General features: G+C 38.5%; 1 protein-coding gene across 2 annotated transcripts; it reads right to left on the reverse strand.

Annotated features, from left to right (window-relative positions):
- Window positions 1-215: 215 nt before the first annotated feature.
- Window positions 216-7,650, reverse strand: LOC114135142 (leucine-rich repeat flightless-interacting protein 2). 2 transcript variants are annotated; one of them, XM_028002124.1, is made up of 6 exons: window positions 7,424-7,650; window positions 7,072-7,146; window positions 3,903-3,938; window positions 3,490-3,651; window positions 3,325-3,408; window positions 216-2,255 (listed from the first exon to the last, which is right to left on the reverse strand). In XM_028002124.1, the coding sequence occupies exons 1-6, from the start codon at window positions 7,520-7,522 to the stop codon at window positions 1,818-1,820; spliced, it is 894 nt and encodes a 297-aa protein (XP_027857925.1). In that variant the 5' UTR covers window positions 7,523-7,650; the 3' UTR covers window positions 216-1,817. The 2 variants fall into 2 exon arrangements, with proteins under 2 accessions (XP_027857925.1, XP_027857924.1); XM_028002123.1 differs by having other exon boundaries at window positions 3,903-3,941; window positions 7,424-7,649.
- Between the last annotated feature and the right edge of the window lie 11,410 nt (window positions 7,651-19,060).

Below are 19,060 nucleotides of genomic sequence, written 5' to 3' on the forward strand. Positions count from 1 at the left end.
GCATTTAGTTTCCTTTTTCGGCCTCCAGCCAAGCTTCATGTGAAAGTGTTTCTAATATTCCAGCTGAATGTTGAATAAATATAAACACAAACGTCAACGTCAATTTATTTTCATATAAATCATCCTTTATTTTGACAGCAAAACATTTAAAAGCTAAGAAAATGAAAAAATATTAAAACCCAAAAAAGGCATTAAGATACAGTAAGGACTTTTTCTTTTTGCATTGTATTGAAATCAAACGACAACAACAAACAAAAGAGTATTTTTAAAATTGTGCAGAACACAACGTCTGCTGACCAGTGGATCCATTTATAAACAATGTCCGAAATTGTATGGTTTATTTGATAGAACTACTGTAGATTGTTTCTGACCAGACAGCACTTACAGACATTTTAAGAAGGACAAACCTCATCAAGGCATCAGAGATGGTTGATTATCTTGTGTATCTTGGCAACCAGAACGATAAACAGTCAAGTATTAGTGTGTGAGCCAGCATTTGGGTAAAGAATAAACATTACAAAGGCAAATACTTTGCAGCTTGACAACAACATGTCTGCTAAATGCAGCTGAATGCACTGTAGATATCCATGAATTCATTAGTATTGTCTCATTAGGAGCATTTTTACGTTAACCTAGAGTGATACGTTTCAAACTTTTATAAGCCGTCCTTGATCTGGAAAGAAAAACGTGAAACAAATGATGCACTAAGTGACATATTACATAATATGTATTGAAGTACTTCGTGCAAAAGTACAGGAATCATTTCATGTGCAGTTTATAAAATAGTGACTATGTTTCTGTTCATGCATCACAAAAGACACAAACCGGTTTACAGTTGCCTTAAGTACTGAAGAGAAATGTGACGTAAAAATAGCTTACAGCAATAAGAGACGTCCAAACAGACACTTCAGCAAGTTCCACAGAAAAGTGCAAACATATAATTGTCTCCATGTAGACAGACGGCATTTATTTATCCTGCTGCACTTCAGAGGATTATTTCAAACGGACGCGCTCGGTTGTGAAAGGAATGTTGCTGCTGTTGTAATCTGACAAACCTCTGACCTTAAAAAAAGTGCAAATGCAACCATATTTTTAAAAACTTTCAGAGCAAAACATATCAAAGGGACCGTATAAAAATATCTTAAGACTGAAGAGTATATCTAGATGGTGTTTAACCATAATTGAAAAATCCCTAGTAATAATGCGCCTAGCATCTTACGATAACATGCAAAGATAAATGTCATAAATCTGCTTCAAGTAAAAAGAATTGGTCTATTTTGAAATGAAACAGTAAAACCAAAACAGCAACAGTCCATGTCTGGATTCCTGCAGAGTTTTGGATACAGATAAATCTAGATGACAAATAACTCAGCAGTTTTCCCTCTTTATCCTTGTTGAAAGGAGCAAAGGCCGACTTCAGCATTATTCTTGGCAGTTAATATAAATGTAGTCTGTGGGCTTCACATGGCAAACCTGAGCTTTTTTTTGTAGTGAATATGTACTATAGTGATTTGGTTACAAAATTATAAATGACACCGAAGGAAAAGTATCCGTCTAGTTCAAATCATGACGACTGAATGACTCTTTGTGCGACAAAGAAAAAGCTCGTTCTTGCCTTTTTAGGAAATGTTTGGCAATCTAGCTTAAAGGGCAACTAAAACAGTAAACATTCAGTGTAAAACGCAGCTGATGAAATGCTTTTGATTTATTAATCAGCTCAGATCAAAGTTTTCTCTGATGATAATTATAAAGGAAAAGCTCTTGAATTTTGCCAGACGTGAAAAGAAAAAAAGGTTCACCTTTAAACTCAGATGAATTTAAGACAAAACGCAGCCATCCGGGTTGGCGGGGTCTCGGGGCTGGCTGTCGTCAGCTGGACATTTTTCTTTGTCCTCTGAATCGTGAGGCAGGTCTCCGTCCCCGGGAAAGGTCCGGTCCTGCTCCGGAGTCTCGGCAGACGCGTCCTCGTAGGCACTTTTGTCTGAGTCGTTCCTGTCAGGAGACGGATCCCGCCCGTCCTGGCTGTGGTTTTCGTAGGGCCTCTGGAGGATGCCGTTGGTGGAGAGGACGCCGTCCAGCGCTAGAGACGGCATCTGGGCCAGGAGCTGATTGACCATCCGTCGCGGTTTTGTGAGAATGTCCCCTGCTGGACGTCCCCCTTCCTCTGGACCCGCCACCCCGTCATTGACAAGCTTGGTGCTGCAAGGTTCGCACAGCAGTAAGTCTTTCTCTTCTTTATGGTGGCTGGTTGCTTCCTGAAAAGAGGAGAAATTACACTAGTAATTGGCTGTCACTTCAATGTATATTTTAATGTTCATAAATCTTAAGTTCTTTGTAAAAATTGTCGTCCAAAGAAGGTACATCTGAGAATTTACTAACTGTGTACATATGAATGATAAATGTGTGCAAAAAGTCTTTAGTCAAATCAAGTAAAAATTTATTTCTATAGCACATTTACAACAACCTCAGCTGACTAAAATGCTTCACAATAATTACAGCATAATAAGACATAAAATTAAGTTTGATTTAAAAAAAATAATAACAACAGGGTTCCCCCCAGTATATTATAAGCCTGGTGGGCCACCAGGCTAAGGAAAGTTTGTTTATTTTAGATTTTTTTAATGTTTGACTTTTTTAAGACTTTGTAGTTTAGATATTGCTAATAAAGTCTTCCAAGAACACATAACTACTTAGTGATATTTTCAAATTTCCTGTCAACTTGAAACATTTTTAACTCACAAACCCAGAAGACAGTGAATGACTGCCCTACGCTCCTACCACCAGGCTTAGAAAGGTTCCTGTGGAAACCGTAAATAATAATAATAATAAATTTAAAAAGAAACAACCAGTAAAATACCAAGAAAATAATAACACGAACAGAAACCTAGATATATTTAATTGCGCTGGACTTTCATCTTATAGAAAATGTTTGTGTGGAGCTGCAGAGAAGAGAGTCACACAGGACTTTAGATGTGATTACAGGAAGAGAAATGATCCTAGAGGACTCAGTGTTGTCCTACAGACAAACAAGTCATTTGTTGTAATAATGTATTTATAAATAGAGAGAATGGTCTAGTTGTCATATCTATTTATTCATGCATTCAAGAATATTTACAATACTTCAGTGTCTCTTCCTAATTGTGGTTGGAAAAAGCTCTGAGAATATCCACTGTACAAAATCTTTATTAAAAAAACCTGTTTGCTTACATTTATAATATTATCCTATTTTTATGCATGTAGGCATGCAAATATTCAAACCCTTTATCTGTCAGTGCAGTACTTCTCCGACATTACATCAAGTTCTCCTTTCAGTTCCTGTTTTACCTCTCTTAATCTCTCCACCTCCTTCATCAGAGAGCAAACCAGGCTCTCCAGTTTCCTCTTCTCCTCTCTCTCGCGTTCCAGCGCCTACAAACAAAGAGAAACCAGCGTAACGAGGCAACGCACGGCTTGTTTTAATACAGTCAGGACCCAAAAGCTCGGCCTTACCAAACTGGCCTGTCCGGCTTCCCTCTGGGCTTCGGCCAGCAGCTCCTCTACGCCCTCCAGAGAGTCCTGCAGGACGTCCACCTGGAACAACAGAGCCTCTCGCTCGACCTCCAGCCCACGCAGCTCCTGGACCGCCTCGTCGTAGCTGGCCTGCAGCTCCAACTGCGACACACACACACACACACACACAGCAATAACAAATCAGTGCGGGCGAATTCAGCAGAACGCATGCCACAGTCCGAGGTAGAGCGACGGCTCAACAAGCTCTCAGAGGAGGAGACCAAACTTATGAGGGAGGCCTTATGTTGCTCCATATGTTCAGAAATATGTTTTTAGAATCACTCCAGGTTTTTAACTCGTTAATTACTTTAAGCGGCTTTCGTTTTTCTTAAGACAGTAGGAATAAGAGTCACCATATCTGGGAGTCCCATGAAGAGGTCCTGGTCGGACTGCTGAAAGAAATAAATACAGGATATTTGTTAGTTTACAGAACATGTTCACACAGATTAGGAAAAAAGAAATCAGCTGTATAAACAGGCCTGTAGCGATAACAAATTTTTGCTGGACGATACATTGTCCCAGAAATTATTGAGATAAACAATAACATTTCTGTTTTGAGAATATTTTCAAATATGAATTGATAATGACACAATAATGCAACCGATAAATATTTTCGTTTTTAATACTTGAACTGGAGGACATTTTAAATATCCAAAGTAAAACACAACAACCAAAACCATCAATAAAATGGATTATTAAGTCTCTATAAACAAAATTCCCCCTCAAAAAATATTAATCATCAGAATGGAAATTATTGAACTCATTTTAATCCATCATGCATTAATTCTTTATTCGTATGTTGTCTGTTGTGAGGGATTGATCCCCTCCCTAACAGGTGCTGGGTTTTTTTGTACTTCCTATATTCCAGTTTATCTGGTAAATGTATTGCTTTTGTTTGGAGGAAGTAACTTGCTTTATTTAATATTTTGTTTTAATCATTCTCTCTTCTCTTTGAGGTCACCTGGTCATGTGTTGCCCATGCGCAGTGCTGACAAGGACCTGGTGTTTTCAATCAGCCTCACTGGGAAAATCCATCGTTTGAGAGGGAGGGGAGACGTTTTTTGGATTTTGTTTGGGCCCAGATTGTTTTTGTTTTAGTTGTGAAGTTGTTAGTTGTAATTGTGTAAATATTTTTCTAGGAATATAGTTTAGCACAAATGTTTTTTTCTATCTGGAAATGTAAATGTTGTCTCCACCCTTTAATTGGTCCTGGTAGGAGCCAATGCTTTAAAAGCCAGGTGGTTTAGATCAGAGGGAGACGCTCCCTCCTGTTTGAATGCATGTCGTGCTGTGAACTGGAATGAAATGTTTGAAGAACTGCAAAAAGGAGAAAAAAAATTCAGAGCTCTACAATTTCTGGATTCTGTCTGATTTTTCATTGCAAACCAACATCTGTCAAACCAACCCTGGACTAAAACTAAAACACACAGAAGTAGAAATGCACCGATTGCAGTTTTCTGGCCGATTACCGATCTATTAAATTCCTGACGTGCCGATCCCAGTTTTGGCCGGTACCAATTTCTTTTTGTCTAAAATGTTGCTAAATGTAGCAAGAAAGTTGGTGAGTTGCCAACAGTGAGATGACTATTGTTAACTGCAAACATATAGACCTGATCTGGTGGGCCGGTCTGCTGCTCAAACACCTCTCACAGCAGAGCAGAAGAAGATAGCGGTTGATTTAAATATCTTTGCCGAGGTAGATAAAATCGGTGGTTAAGATCAGCTTCACATGTAAAAATCGGCCGATGACCGATCTCCCAAAAGTAGGGAAATCTGCACCGATAAATCGGTGCATCCTACAATAGTTTGTTTTGCAGAATGAGCTGCATGGTGGCAGAGTGAGAGGATAAAAGCTTTGTTTTCTACCTCCACCTCCTGACTTTCAGTGACTACCTCCACTTCACTCATCAATCAACTACTAGTTATTACAGTGGAAAAATGTGTTATTACAAATGACATTTTGCAACGTACTTGGTGGTATAAGGTTTGGAAGCAACTGGATGCCACATGAAGTTTGGAGATCTGCCCGTACAGAAAGTTGATGAGCTCTGCAAAATATGTTCCTCACCGTCACCGTGACTTTATGTGGCTGACCACCTTGTGGCTTAGTTGCTGTTGTTCTCAGTCACTTCCACTTTGTTTTATACCACTAACATTTTACTGCAGAACAGGGGTGGCAAAGTTCAATCCTCAGGAGGAACTATCCTGCAAATTTTAGATGCATCCTTTCTCCAACACAACATTCATTAAATGGCTGACTTTCCTAATCAGGATGTCACTCAATTCCTGTAATAAGCCATTTATTTGATTTGTGACAATTTTACATAGCAAGGAAATTTGCAGATTGGACTTCACTGAGCTCCTAAATGCAACGCAAATAATATGCCAGTGGGTAAAGAAGCGACTAAAACGCCTAAACTCAAGGATTTAGATTAACGTGTATTTCAATCTTGCTCCTCAAGGCCCACTGTCCTGCGCGTTTTGGTGTTTCCCTGCTCCGACATGATGATCGGAGTATTTTAATATGTAAATAATATCAGCAGACATCATTTCTCAGCTTCAGTCTGAACTCTAAAAATAATCATTTTTGTCATGAATCTCTGACTGCATGCAGAATAACAGATTATTCCTCTTATGGTCATAATCTGTAGCGTCTTATTCTGAAGGTTTGCTCATCTGTAGGAATTAGGATTTCACTGTTTTTTGTTGTTATTTTTACAAAGTTTTGCTACTTTGTTATGTAGTTTAGTTTTAGAATAAGTTACTGAAGTTTCTCATGTATCTTTCTGTCATTTTGGTGCTTTATGTTATCTTTAATCATCACTGTTTTTTTCAGCAAGACTGAGAACCATTGCTTTAGACCAAAGGCATTAAACTAATTTTTTATTTTGAGACACATTAAAGATCAAAGGGCCAGTTGTGGCAAAAATATACTGATAAAACTACACAATAAACTGTTAAAATATGCATTAATAGATGATTCTGCATTCAATCCGTACTTCTGTAAGCTAAAAAATATTGAGTGTCCTTTCACATTATTATAATTTGACTGAATACAGATAAAAACTAATTTGATTTCCCTGGTAAAATAATAATAATAATATGCAGGCATACAATTGTTTTCTTGAGAGCTCTGTATGTGTCTCTAGGGCCACATAAAAAGCTATGATGGGCCGGATTCGGCCCCCCGACCTTGAGTTTGACAAACGTGCTTTACACAATACAGTGTTAATGACGTTTTGAATTATTTCTAGACAGTTAATAATTTAAACAAATATATTCTATACCGATTTCTTTTTTTTTTTTTATAGAAATACTACTTAGAAGCTGTTTTGAACCTGTAACTGTTTGGATATTTTTAGAAGATGCTAACAATGCAGAAAGGGATTAAATGTTGCTTAAAAGTAGGTTACAACGTGTCAAAAACAATGCTGACGCTCTGTAATTTTAATCCTAGCGTTGCGATGGTAAAGATGACAAGTAGCGGGTGGAGGTCACCATGGCAACGCATTAATCTCCCACCTGGCTGTCGGTCCTCTTCCTCAGGGTTCCTGTCCTGCTGTCGCTCCGGGGCAGCCGCCTGGCGGAGCTCTCCGTCTGAAAGACGCGCAGGAGTTAGCATCACAATCAGCCTCAACCAAAACACAACGGGCTAAATTAGCTGGTAATGGGGAAGTGACGCGCAGCTACAGGCCAGAATCAAACACTATATATTTTATTTAAGCTGGCTGCTGTTTTGTCACACAGTCTAATAAGCACTTAATGCTCGGCTTGTTGTGTTTTATTGTGTTAATCGGTTGTAACCGTAGCACTGAATAGAGACTTTAGCCCTGGCATTAAACATTAACGACGTCTCCGTGATTTTTCACCTCACCTCCTTTATGATGCTGCGCAGGGACTCGTCCTCGCTCATTCCCCGAGAAACAGTCCTCTTCCTCGGTGAACCACTGCTGTCCAGCGCGGCCGAGTGCATTTTCTTTCTTTTTTCACGCTTTATATCGAGTTTTTCTTTATATAAGAGACGCCCACGGTTCTACTGGCGTTGTTGTGAGGTGTTGGGTTTCTACTCAGCGCAGCGACGCCCAGGCTGTTGACTACGGGAAGCCGCAGGGACCAAACAGTTTAAAACGCCGCGTTTCCTCCTAATGCTTCACGATAGATTGAGGGTTTAAAGTTTGGCTTTGTTTTATAGTTCAAGCGAGCACATGACGAGCTGAAATTAATTATTGCCTAAGTTTAACACTTGTAAGTTGAGTTCGACGCCTTAAATGTGCATAAAATAACTAAAAGGTTTATTTATTTATGACATTTTGTCCAACAAGTAACAATACTACAGACTGGGTGGTGTGTTTTACATCTTTTCTTTGTGCTAGTTTATTTGACTATGGTTTTACAGCTAATTCAACTTCCTCAGAAAAGTAGCAAACAAAACGAGTTTTAGTACAGAGTCCCAGCCTTTAGAAATATATCACTTTACTGATGAGTTGGGCCTCCTTTTGCATTAATTATTGCATCACTGCAGTAATTCATTAATTCAGGGGTTTTCAAAGTATGAAAGGGTGAGCCCCCCTCCAAGGAGCACAATGCCTGCTCCCAATAATCAACCCACACACAAACAAATGCCACTACAAAACACCTTCTAATTGCTTTTATTTTTGAACCATCTCATCTTTTAAAATGACACTTTACCTGAATGAAATTTAACACATGAACATTTTAAAACATTTCCTCCCATTTTAATTATTTTATCAGGGCCTTTGTATGGCAAATACGCCCTTTTTTCATTTCTCTAATGATAAGAACAACCCCAAACTCATTTTTCAACCGTTTTCTCAAACAAACGTTACATCTGAGATTCTGAGTTTAATGTTTGAGATACCAACAGTGTTTTCACATCTTAACAAAAACATTTTGATCAGATATTTGGAACACATCTGTAAATGTTGCACATTTCCTTGAAATTAAAAAATAAATCAAAAACCTAAACAGTTGCAAAATCGTGGAGCTCTTTTTGTGGCTCATCTAAACAATTTATCTCGAGCTAAAAGAGCGTGCTGTATGAAAGAGCGGAGGCATGCGAAGGAAAAAACAATTACGCACGCTATGCGCACCCTTTCTTTTTCTATCATGGTCCTGAATCATGTGTAACTCATTTTATTTATGATTTTAACTAAATTGGCAACATGGCAACACATTGGCAACATTACTGTTCAGCTCACCTTAGTTTTAGTGGGAACAATGTGCTTGTACTTTTGATGCGCGAATCCGGTTAATGCGGGGTTGCAGTCCAGGAAAATCCAAACTTTAAGTAGTCGTTGTCATACTTCCTCTTTTTTCTACTTACGCCAGAGCTTGTCTCCTCTGCCTTTTTCTTTACTAAAAATGTGTCCATTCTTTCTCTCACATCAGTAGACAGCAAGCAGATAGCTTCTTTTCCGGTTTATTTTTTCCCTCGCACCGCGCCTCCCCTAAAGTGCTCTGGCTCCCCCTAGGGGAGGCGCGCCTCACACTTTGAAAACCGCCTGTCTAGGACAATCACAGTTTTGTCAGGATTGTGAAACGAAGCCCAGTAAAGAATTTGGGAGAGATTCAGAAGGTGTAGACAACCACTGGAGTCTCAAGAGACATACAAAGTTAAATTCAATTTGAATTCAAGAATACATTATCGATCCTAAAATTAAGTAAAATATGGTTAAATATCATGTTATTCAAGGTTCTTCAAATGGTTGTTAGGAAGGATCTCTTGTAGCAGTCTGCATTACAGCAAACTTGATGAAGCCTCTGACTGAAGACTCTTAGTCGTAAAGTAATCTGACAACATCATGAGCGTCATACTTGGGATATAAAGCTGCCCAGTTGCCTTTATAGATGAAAATACATTTTGACTTTAATTTGGGAATTAAGGTCCCAGAACCTAAAGGAAAAGTGTGGAGGCACAGAATCGACCGTGCTTGAAGTCCAGTGTGAAGTTTATTCCACAGTCAGAGAGGATTTGGACAGCAACGCCATCCACTGTTCATGTCCACTTTGTTTTTATCAAATATAAAGTCAGCAAAGCATCTACCAGGGAATTTACTGCACTGCTGTCAGCTTAGTCCACTTTATAATTCAACCAGGTCAAATTCATCCAAACCAGTTTTTGTCTGGTTTGGTCTAAATTCAGTTTAAATCAATTCAATTCATTTGAACAAAAAATACTTAGATTCAGATCCAGTCACAATTTTAGTTCATCACTGTTACAAACTGATTAGTGGATATAAATTAAGCCCATCTGATTATTGATTAACCAACAATTTCTACATCTAAAGCACGGGGCGACTGTGGTGGAGAACAACTCCCTTTCAACAGGAAGGAACAGCAGTATGAGCGTTGTGACTGTACTGTGATCGGCTGAGGGTTGAGAGGACAGAGCAGACAGAAGCACAGGTCCAGGATTACAGTCAGAGCCGTAGGCGTAGGAACCGGGGAGAACTGGAGGGGACATTATAGTACCCTAGACCGTTACTTGGTCTCTGACACTAACGACAATAAACGCAGGTAATATACTTGAAAACAAGGTAAAAACATTGTCCGTTAGAATGGATGAAAAATGTTTAGATACTTAAATAGCACATTTTTACAAGACAAATGTCTAGCATAAGCTAAAGCTAATGTTAGCCACAAAGTTTAAAGGAAGTAAAACTCACCTTCGTATCTGTGTATAACGAGGCGAACATCTTGAAACCTTTCTCCAGCTTACTTGTCGGGGCTTCGGATCGATGTTCATCATTAATTGTTACCTTGGACAAGCCCTGCAGACGCCCAGTGTAAAGAGCCTTTTTCAATAGATCGGAAAAGATTGAGCCGCTTTGCCCCGAACGCGGAAGCTGAGGTGCAAAGAGCCCAACAGTTCAGAGTTTCTCATAAATCCTCTATTGTCACTATTTAAATATCATATTCATTGTTCCAGGTAGGGGAAGCCATGCTTTGCTGCATTTTACAATGAACTTAAGTTTTATATCCAGACTATCAAAGACAGAAAATAGCTATTAAAACAATTGAAATCTGTACTGCTTTGAATGAACAGTTGGGAACCGAAGCCCCGTAGCTTTTTCTTCATCTTGAATATATTTATCTGTATTTGTTTTTTTCTGGAGGCAGAACAAATGTTTCACTCTGTTGTTGTACAGTGTGTCTGTGATTAAAGTTTTTAAAAAAAACATCCCCCCTCCCCCACACCCAATAGACTTCTTGTGGCTTTGATGTCATAGTGATGTCACTCATCCTGTCTATGACATCACTGGCGGCTGCCTTTGTATTGCCAGATTCCACAGAGAAATTCATTTGCAGTCTGAACCAGAGAGCAAAGATGGAAGAGGATAATTTTGTGTTGACAAAAATAAACAAATTACAGAAGAACCGCAGCAAGCTGCAGGAAGAGAACAAAGAGCTTCAGAAAACCATAGAAAGTCTGAAGATTAAACTAGAGAGACTAAACAGAACGGACAAGACACACAACTGGCATGAGGAAAATAGCTTACTTCTAAAATCAAATGCATTTTACAAAAAACAAATCAGAAAAATTAATCTGGACCTGGAGGAAGAAAATGCAACTATACACCAGCTAAGATGTGATAATGAAGACAAATTAAGAATAAAAGATAAACTGGAAGAGGACCGGAAAAAACAGAGAAACATTGCAGCGGACAAATTAAGAGCAAAAACAGAAAAACTCGAGTGGCTAGAGAGAGAAAATGAAGAGTTAAATAAACAGATTGTATCGCTGAAGATTAAAAATGACAGAATCGAATCCAGACTGGCGGAAAAAAGCAAAGATGTCCAGCAAAGGGAAGAACCAGTCAGGGTAAATATCCAGGAAGAGGAACTATCAGTATGTCAGAAAGTAGGGAGAATTTTTATGCATATGTACGATTCAACGTTGGCGTATTGGGTGCCACCCTCGGTTTTTTTTTAACAGTAAAGGATATTTTGGGTTGCTGGAAACAGGATGTTTGTGGGATAGTGATGCGTTTAAATTAATTACAAATATAAATACTCTTGTTTGCTTTTGGAATTTGTGCCTAGTGAGAGATGCTTGCAGGAAGACATCTAAACGGGTCAAACTGGAAGCTGACACCAGATGGTCTGCAGCAAGAGTGATGACTGACGGATGATTAAGGGTCGAAGTTTATGAACCAGAAACAGAGGAACTGTACATGAGACAGGGATGCACAAGACACCTCCTTGTTCTGTGGGTTCATCAGTTCCTGCATCGTTTCTACAGAAGGAAATAAACAAGAACTCTGAATTTTGCATTCTACATTACGGCAGCTTGCAGGTGCAACACACCTGTGACTCAAGAGAACAGAAGAAGCAGCTGCTATGTGATTAACTCAAGATAACCAAATCCAGGGGTCTCAAACTCCAGGCCTCGAGGGCCGCAGTCCTGCAGTTTTTAGATGTGCCACAGGTACAAAACACTGGATTGAAATGACTTGATGACCTCCTCCTTGTGTAGATCAGTTCTCCAGAGCCTTAATGACCTAATTATTCTGTTCAGGTGTGGTGCAGCAGAGGCACATCTAAAAGTTGCAGGACTGCGGCCCTCGAGAACTGGAGTTTGAGACCCCTGAATAGGCTCTGTAACTAGGACCGCCCTAAGGAAATAAAAAGAAAGTCTCTGGGAGGAGCTGTTTTAGAGCGGGTAGATTGTAACTAAAGCACGCTGCTGTCCGTTCTCCTTGCAAGTAAATCTAAAACTCACTTGTCTCTCTCTTCTTTTTCAGTTTGAGAATGCTTAGGTAGATGAACCTGACATTAATTTGGTCCTTCGAAGCCGGATCCCAAGATACTGAAGGAATCCAGCGGGTGAGACCGAATCCAGAAGGACCGTGCGCACGGCTAAACTCTTCAGAATGAGTTTAGATCTTTTTCCGGGACTGGTATTTGGTTTACCAGCTGGAATCTGACGCTTGACGGGACTCCGTTTACTGAGAGTAAATTGTCTTTTAAAAGAAAAGCGTGAATGAGTTGATGGCGTTCGCGTTAAAAGAAATCCTGTGTAAGAAACGCTGTGAATCCTGGGCTCTAACAGCTGAAACTAAACGGTTTTAACTTTATGCTGTTGTGATAATTGGATGGCGGAGTCCAGCGAGCAGCCGCTTAAATCCGTCTTAAAAGTTTCATTCCGTAAAAAAACAGGGCGGCGGAGTCCTGCGTGAAGACGCTTCAGCTCCGGAACTGAAGTGTGATTGGAGGTATAAACACCTTTAGGTATTTTATCTCATTTAAAGTAGCGGGTTTGGAAGGAGCAAACCAATTGAAGATGCAGAGGCAAGAATCCTCCACTCGTAAGAGTCCAAGAAAGGATTACCACAATCGGTATTTTTAATTGTTATCCACTATAAAAAAGAAACCAGTTTTTAGAACAGCCTAGGTGTTGACAAACTGGTCTAAATTGTTTAAAATGGGTAAAAATAGCAGGAAGTGGAGAGAAGTGTTTCAATATGTGTTCGTTTAATTTCTTTTATAAATGAATTCATTTAAATTGTCCGGAATGGTAGCAAAATAACTGCAGTACTGGAGAATACACAGCAGATGGCGGCATAGCAACCATTGAACGAATTACTGCTTCATATTTCAACAGTAAATGTAAATCAAAAGATTAACAGCAGTGAAAATATTGGGAGTGTGTTGAAGGGCAGGTCCCTGATAAAATACAAAATATCTGAATAAATGGATAGTAAATTACAGGTTAAAAGGTTAATTAAATACTAAAATAGAACTAAAGGATAAAATAAAAAACTAAAGAAAGAGCCAAGAAATTAAGGAAACAGAAGATTGTGATAACAGTGTGTTGGCAAATAAATAGATGACTAAATGAAACACTAACTAAATAAATAAATACAGGAATAAGTAGATGAATATAATAAATAAAAAAATATCTGAAAACTGGAACAAAAGTCATAAAGGAAAACAAGTAACAGTCAGGAATGTGAAACACAAGAACGGGGAATATGAAAGTTTTTTTAAGAAGGAAAAGGATGAGGAAACTTTAAACAGTTAAAGTTTCATAGAAAGAAAAATAATGATGAAAACTACAGGAATTAATAAACTGAGTAGTAGGTTTGGTAAGTAGGCATATGTGGTGATTTAGAAATAAGGAGAAAGGCAAGGAGCAAGTGAGTCAAAGTAAGAGAATGGAAAGATGATTTGAACAAATATCAAATTAAAATGATCGTTGTGTTCAAGGTTGCTCTCATAGCAGTTTGGAAGAACTTAATAACTGGAAATAGAAAATAGATCTTATAGAGCAGGGGTGTCAAACTCAATTTCACCAAGGGCCACTTCAGCATATTGGCCACCCTCAACGGGCCACATTGACGGTATAAACCAGGAATGCCCAAGTGCAGTCCTCCAGACTGCAACTTTTAGATGTGTCCCTGCTAAAACATACCCCAGACAAAAAGTTGACTTCCCTCATTAGCAGCAACTCAGTTCTGTAGAGGCCTATGAATGAGTCAATGATCCAGGTGTGTTAGAGAAAGAACGCATCTAAAGTTGCAGAGTGGCAGGTCTGGAAAACTAGACTTGGGCAACCCTAGCATAAATGTATGAAAATACAATGTTAAAAATAAATTAAACAACACCTCATATTGTTAAATAACTGATTTTATGTATTCAAGCTTTAAATATTACATTTGAGTTTACATGGATGTAAAATTACTGCTCAGATTAAAAATATGCTCAGTGTTTTTAAACTGCTCAGCTAAACTTCGCTCTTTAGCTTGTTAGCTTGTCGATGTTTCAGTTTTATTCGCTGGGAAAATTATTCTTTGTCTGCTTTAAAGATAAGCAGACAAAGAATAAAAACAAGTTTTGATATTAACTCTCAACTTCATTCACAAAACTTTTTCGTTATTTATTACACAACGAACATGTATTTCACATAAGAACCAAACAATTAGGTGATGCCTGTCCTTGAACACAAAGCTGATCCTCTTCACCCTGTTACCAACAAACACATCCTCGTTGTAATAAACACAAAACAAAACACAAGCAAAATCAATAAACTATATGCATATTCCAGTATACTGAGCTTTGGTTTTACATTCATTCTATTTAAATTTAGTTTGTTCGTACTTACCAATGTTTTCTGGCCGGATGTCTGGCACCGTTTTCCCCTGGTCAGTTCGTCCATGTCTGGTTTTAGTTCTATTCTGTGGCAATCCGCAAAACGGCGTGTAGGTTTTCGTCAGTAATGCGCGATCTGTGCTTGGTCTTGTTTAAATTCATTATTGAAAACACAGATAGGTGCTTCCAAACATGGACAAAACACGAGCTGCGTGGAGTCGAAGCTGTGGCATCAAATCAGAGGGCAGTAGACGGTAAAAGTCCTCGATTGAAACATCACGGAACTTCGCTCTTTAGCTTGTTAGCTTGTCGATGTTTCAGTTTTATTCGCTGGGAAAATTAATAATCAGCTTGAGGTGACTCTGCTGCACTCTAGTGGCGAGAAGCCGTAATGTTGGCTGGTAACAATCGGAAGGCATTATGGGAGATGTAGTTTGTAGTCAATTCGTGCTCAAAACCTATTTTAAGTCAATCAATGGGGCTGTAAAACGGTGGTGGGGGTAGAGGGCCACATAAAATGACGTAGCGGGCCACATGTGGCCCGCGGGCCTTGAGTTTGACACATGTGATATAGAGAAACAGCTAAAATGCTTTGCATGGTCCAAAGGATGTTTATAAAAATCTGAGTAATAATTATATAGAATTATAAGAATTAAAATATTAGATAAGAATGTTAATTTTTCTTTGCACAGATTAAAAAAACAACAAGCTGCAACTGATTCTGGACATCTTAACATTCTTTTAATAATGAACAAAACTTTATTAAGATAGAGAAATATTAAATCTACAGGACTTACTTTTAATTGATTCAGTGAAACTAAAACTAACTCTCTTATTAAATAGTAATTGATCAAACAGAGGAACACATAGCCTTCATGGATTTCAAAGGCACCATTAGCTCTGCTCCTAAAACCTTTATTTTTATTGCCAATATAAAACAAAAACAAATGTTTGCAGTCCACTTTAAAGAATCCAAAACAGATTACAGTTTCTCTGGCTACAAGATCAATGTACCAATGGGCTCTTTGCACCTGCTGCGCTGACGTCACATCCTCATTCATCCGACACATTATGAGAGTCAAACTGTGTTTGCTGCAGCCAGGGCCGCAACTACATATTTTTGAGGTGGATGCGAACATCATCATTGTAGGCGAGCTTAAGCTAACCTGAATATTTACAACTCTCTTGCTGATACACGGACATTTCTTACCTTCTGTCTTTCAACCACTTTGAAAAGCTTTTCTTCGTCTCTCCAACATCTTTATCCTTCCCCCTCTTCCGTTTTCTGTTTTGGGCCCCGGAGTTTTTTCTGCGCCCCATCTTTAGCTCCCTGTTGTTGAGGCATTACTACAAATTTAAAAGAAAACAAAACGCGCCTCAGCCGCTGCCCAAGCTGCCTGTATGGGAGGGGGGCGCCTAATCAGTGCTGTTCCTCTGTTATTGATCATTTCATACACAAACAGCTGTTAAGTACATAAAATGCTGACTACATATAAAAAATAAATTCCCCACATCGTTTTTGCGCCCCATCTAGTGCAGCGCCCCTATGCGTTGCATACACTGCATAGCCACCTTTTGCGCCACTGACTGTGGAATAAACTTCACACTGGACTTCAAGCATGGTCGATTCTGTGCCTCCACACTTTTCCTTTAGGTTCTGGGACCTTAATTCCTAAATTAAAGTCAAAATGTATTTTCATCTATAAAGGCAACTGGGCAGCTTTATATCCCAAGTATGATGCTCATGATGTTGTCAGATTACTTTACGACTAAGAGTCGTGGCTATTATTATCCCTTTCATGCATAGTGGTCACTACAGTGGACAGCTATCTAAAAGCCATTTTCTTGTGCTTCCTGTGGATTTTTATGTTATAAATGCACACAGACCACTGAAGTGGACACTAATGCATCATAAAATATACCATCAACTACTGGCCATCAGCTGCAAATGCAAGAAATTATTTTTGTTAAATACAATATGGCCGACAGACAAAAAAGCATGAGAACCGACCCGGTCCCTCCTTCTACTGTAGACGAGTCTTGCAAGTAAAAAAAATATTGTTACATCAGATAACCCCTAAGGAACAATACTACTGATGTCTTTTTCAAATAACTGTGTATTTGGACAAAATTACAATTGATCACATAAAAAAAATATATATATTTTTACAAAAAAAATTCCTACCTTTTTTATGCCTTAAGAAAAAAATTTTAAAAAATGGAAAAGAAATTCTGAGACAAAGGATGATAATTTATGCATGAAAGGGTTAGACTTAATAATAGCCACCTGCAAGTTGTCGGGAGGTTCGGCGTGCAAGCCAGCATGTGGAGGGGTTTAAATAAATTAGAAGATTGTCTAAAAGTTTTATTTTAATGCTTGAGTTAGAAAAAGTAAACTCATTTATATATTTGATTTATGTAATACGTTATTTTTATTATCTTGACAATTATGCAGAAAAATGTTGAAGGGTTCGCCACAAAGCTCTATATGCAAGCGTGTTAATGGAAAGTTGAGTGGAAGAAAGAAAGTGTGGTAGGACAATGTGCACAACTGTCTAGGACAGGGGTTTTCAAAGTATGAAAGGGTGAGCCCCCCTCCAAGGAGCACAATGCCTGCTCCCAATAATCAACCCACACACAAACAAATGCCACTACAAAACACCTTCTAATTGCTTTTATTTTTGAACCATCTCATCTTTTAAAATGACACTTTACCTGAATGAAATTTAACACATGAACATTTTAAAACATTTCCTCCCATTTTAATTATTTTATCAGGGCCTTTGTATGGCAAATACGCCCTTTTTTCATTTCTCTAATGATAAGAACAACCCCAATCTCATTTTTCAACCGTTTTCTCAAACAAACGTTACATCTGAGATTCTGAGTTTAATGTTTGAGATACCAACAGTGTTTTCACATCTTAACAAAAACATTTTGATCAGATATTTGGAACACATCTGTAAATGTTGCACATTTCCTTGAAATTAAAAAATAAATCAAAAACCTAAACAGTTGCAAAATCGTGGAGCTCTTTTTGTGGCTCATCTAAACAATTTATCTCGAGCTAAAAGAGCGTGCTGTATGAAAGAGCGGAGGCATGCGAAGGAAAAAACAATTACGCACGCTATGCGCACCCTTTCTTTTTCTATCATGGTCCTGAATCATGTGTAACTCATTTTTTTGATGATTTTAACTAAATTGGCAACATGGCAACACATTGGCAACATTACTGTTCAGCTCACCTTAGTTTTAGTGGGAACAATGTGCTTGTACTTTTGATGCGCGAATCCGGTTAATGCGGGGTTGCAGTCCAGGAAAATCCAAACTTTAAGTAGTCGTTGTCATACTTCCTCTTTTTTCTACTTACGCCAGAGCTTGTCTCCCCTGCCTTTTTCTTTACTAAAAATGTGTCCATTCTTTCTCTCACATCAGTAGACAGCAAGCAGATAGCTTCTTTTCCGGTTTATTTTTTCCCTCGCACCGCGCCTCCCCTAAAGTGCTCTGGCTCCCCCTAGGGGAGGCGCGCCTCACACTTTGAAAACCGCCGCATTAATTCATTCTCTAATTGATGAATTACTAAATTCATCAATTACGGAGGAGGAGATCTGCTGATGGTTCTCCTGAGATTAATACTGGCTTTGAGCTCAATTGCGTTTTGGGGTTTATTGTCTATCTCTTTCACTATACCAGAGGTCTGCAGCCTGTGGCTTATTAGACCCTCCAATGTGGTTCTCAATAACTTTGAAAATGTTGAGTTGTGCAGTATTTCTTTGGTGTTTCCGTGCAATAAAAATGTAGCATTTTCACAAGGAATAATACTGATAGAGAAAGAAATATAATTTTTATATGAAGTTTTGTCTGCAGCTTGCAAACTACATTCTCTTTTTGACGTCATGTTGAGTGAAATTTAATATCTGTTAGAAGAACAATACACCTAGGAATAAAAATGTATTGTTTTTCAACTTAAAAGTCTTTCATATTAAAAAAACAACTTAATTTGTTTCAAAGATTCATGTTGCTTTTGTGGTTCTAAACAAATTTTGTAACAAAAGGCCAAATTTGCTCTTATGGTTGTAAAGATTGCAGGTCCCTACACCAGACCATTCTCTGTAGATTTTCTGATTAGGGCAGGTATGTTTGTGGGGTAATTGGCTTTAATACCCTTAGTCATTAAAGCAGGTTTTGGTATTTTTTGGCAGTGAGAGAAAGTAGCAAGAAAGTAAAACGCAGCTTGAATTACTGTACCTCTTCAGTCTTCTTCCAGACCTTGATTTCCAGCTGAAATGCAAAGAAAGTCAATCACATTTCTCTGAAACAGACAGTTATCATAGTTGCTTGTGCATCACATTTTTTCCTTTCACTCAACTTTGTGTTTCTCTGCGAGTATCCAGCTTCT

The sequence above is a fragment of the Xiphophorus couchianus genome, chromosome 20 (assembly GCF_001444195.1).
Source record: "Xiphophorus couchianus chromosome 20, X_couchianus-1.0, whole genome shotgun sequence".
Classification (NCBI taxonomy): Eukaryota; Metazoa; Chordata; class Actinopteri; order Cyprinodontiformes; family Poeciliidae; genus Xiphophorus; species Xiphophorus couchianus.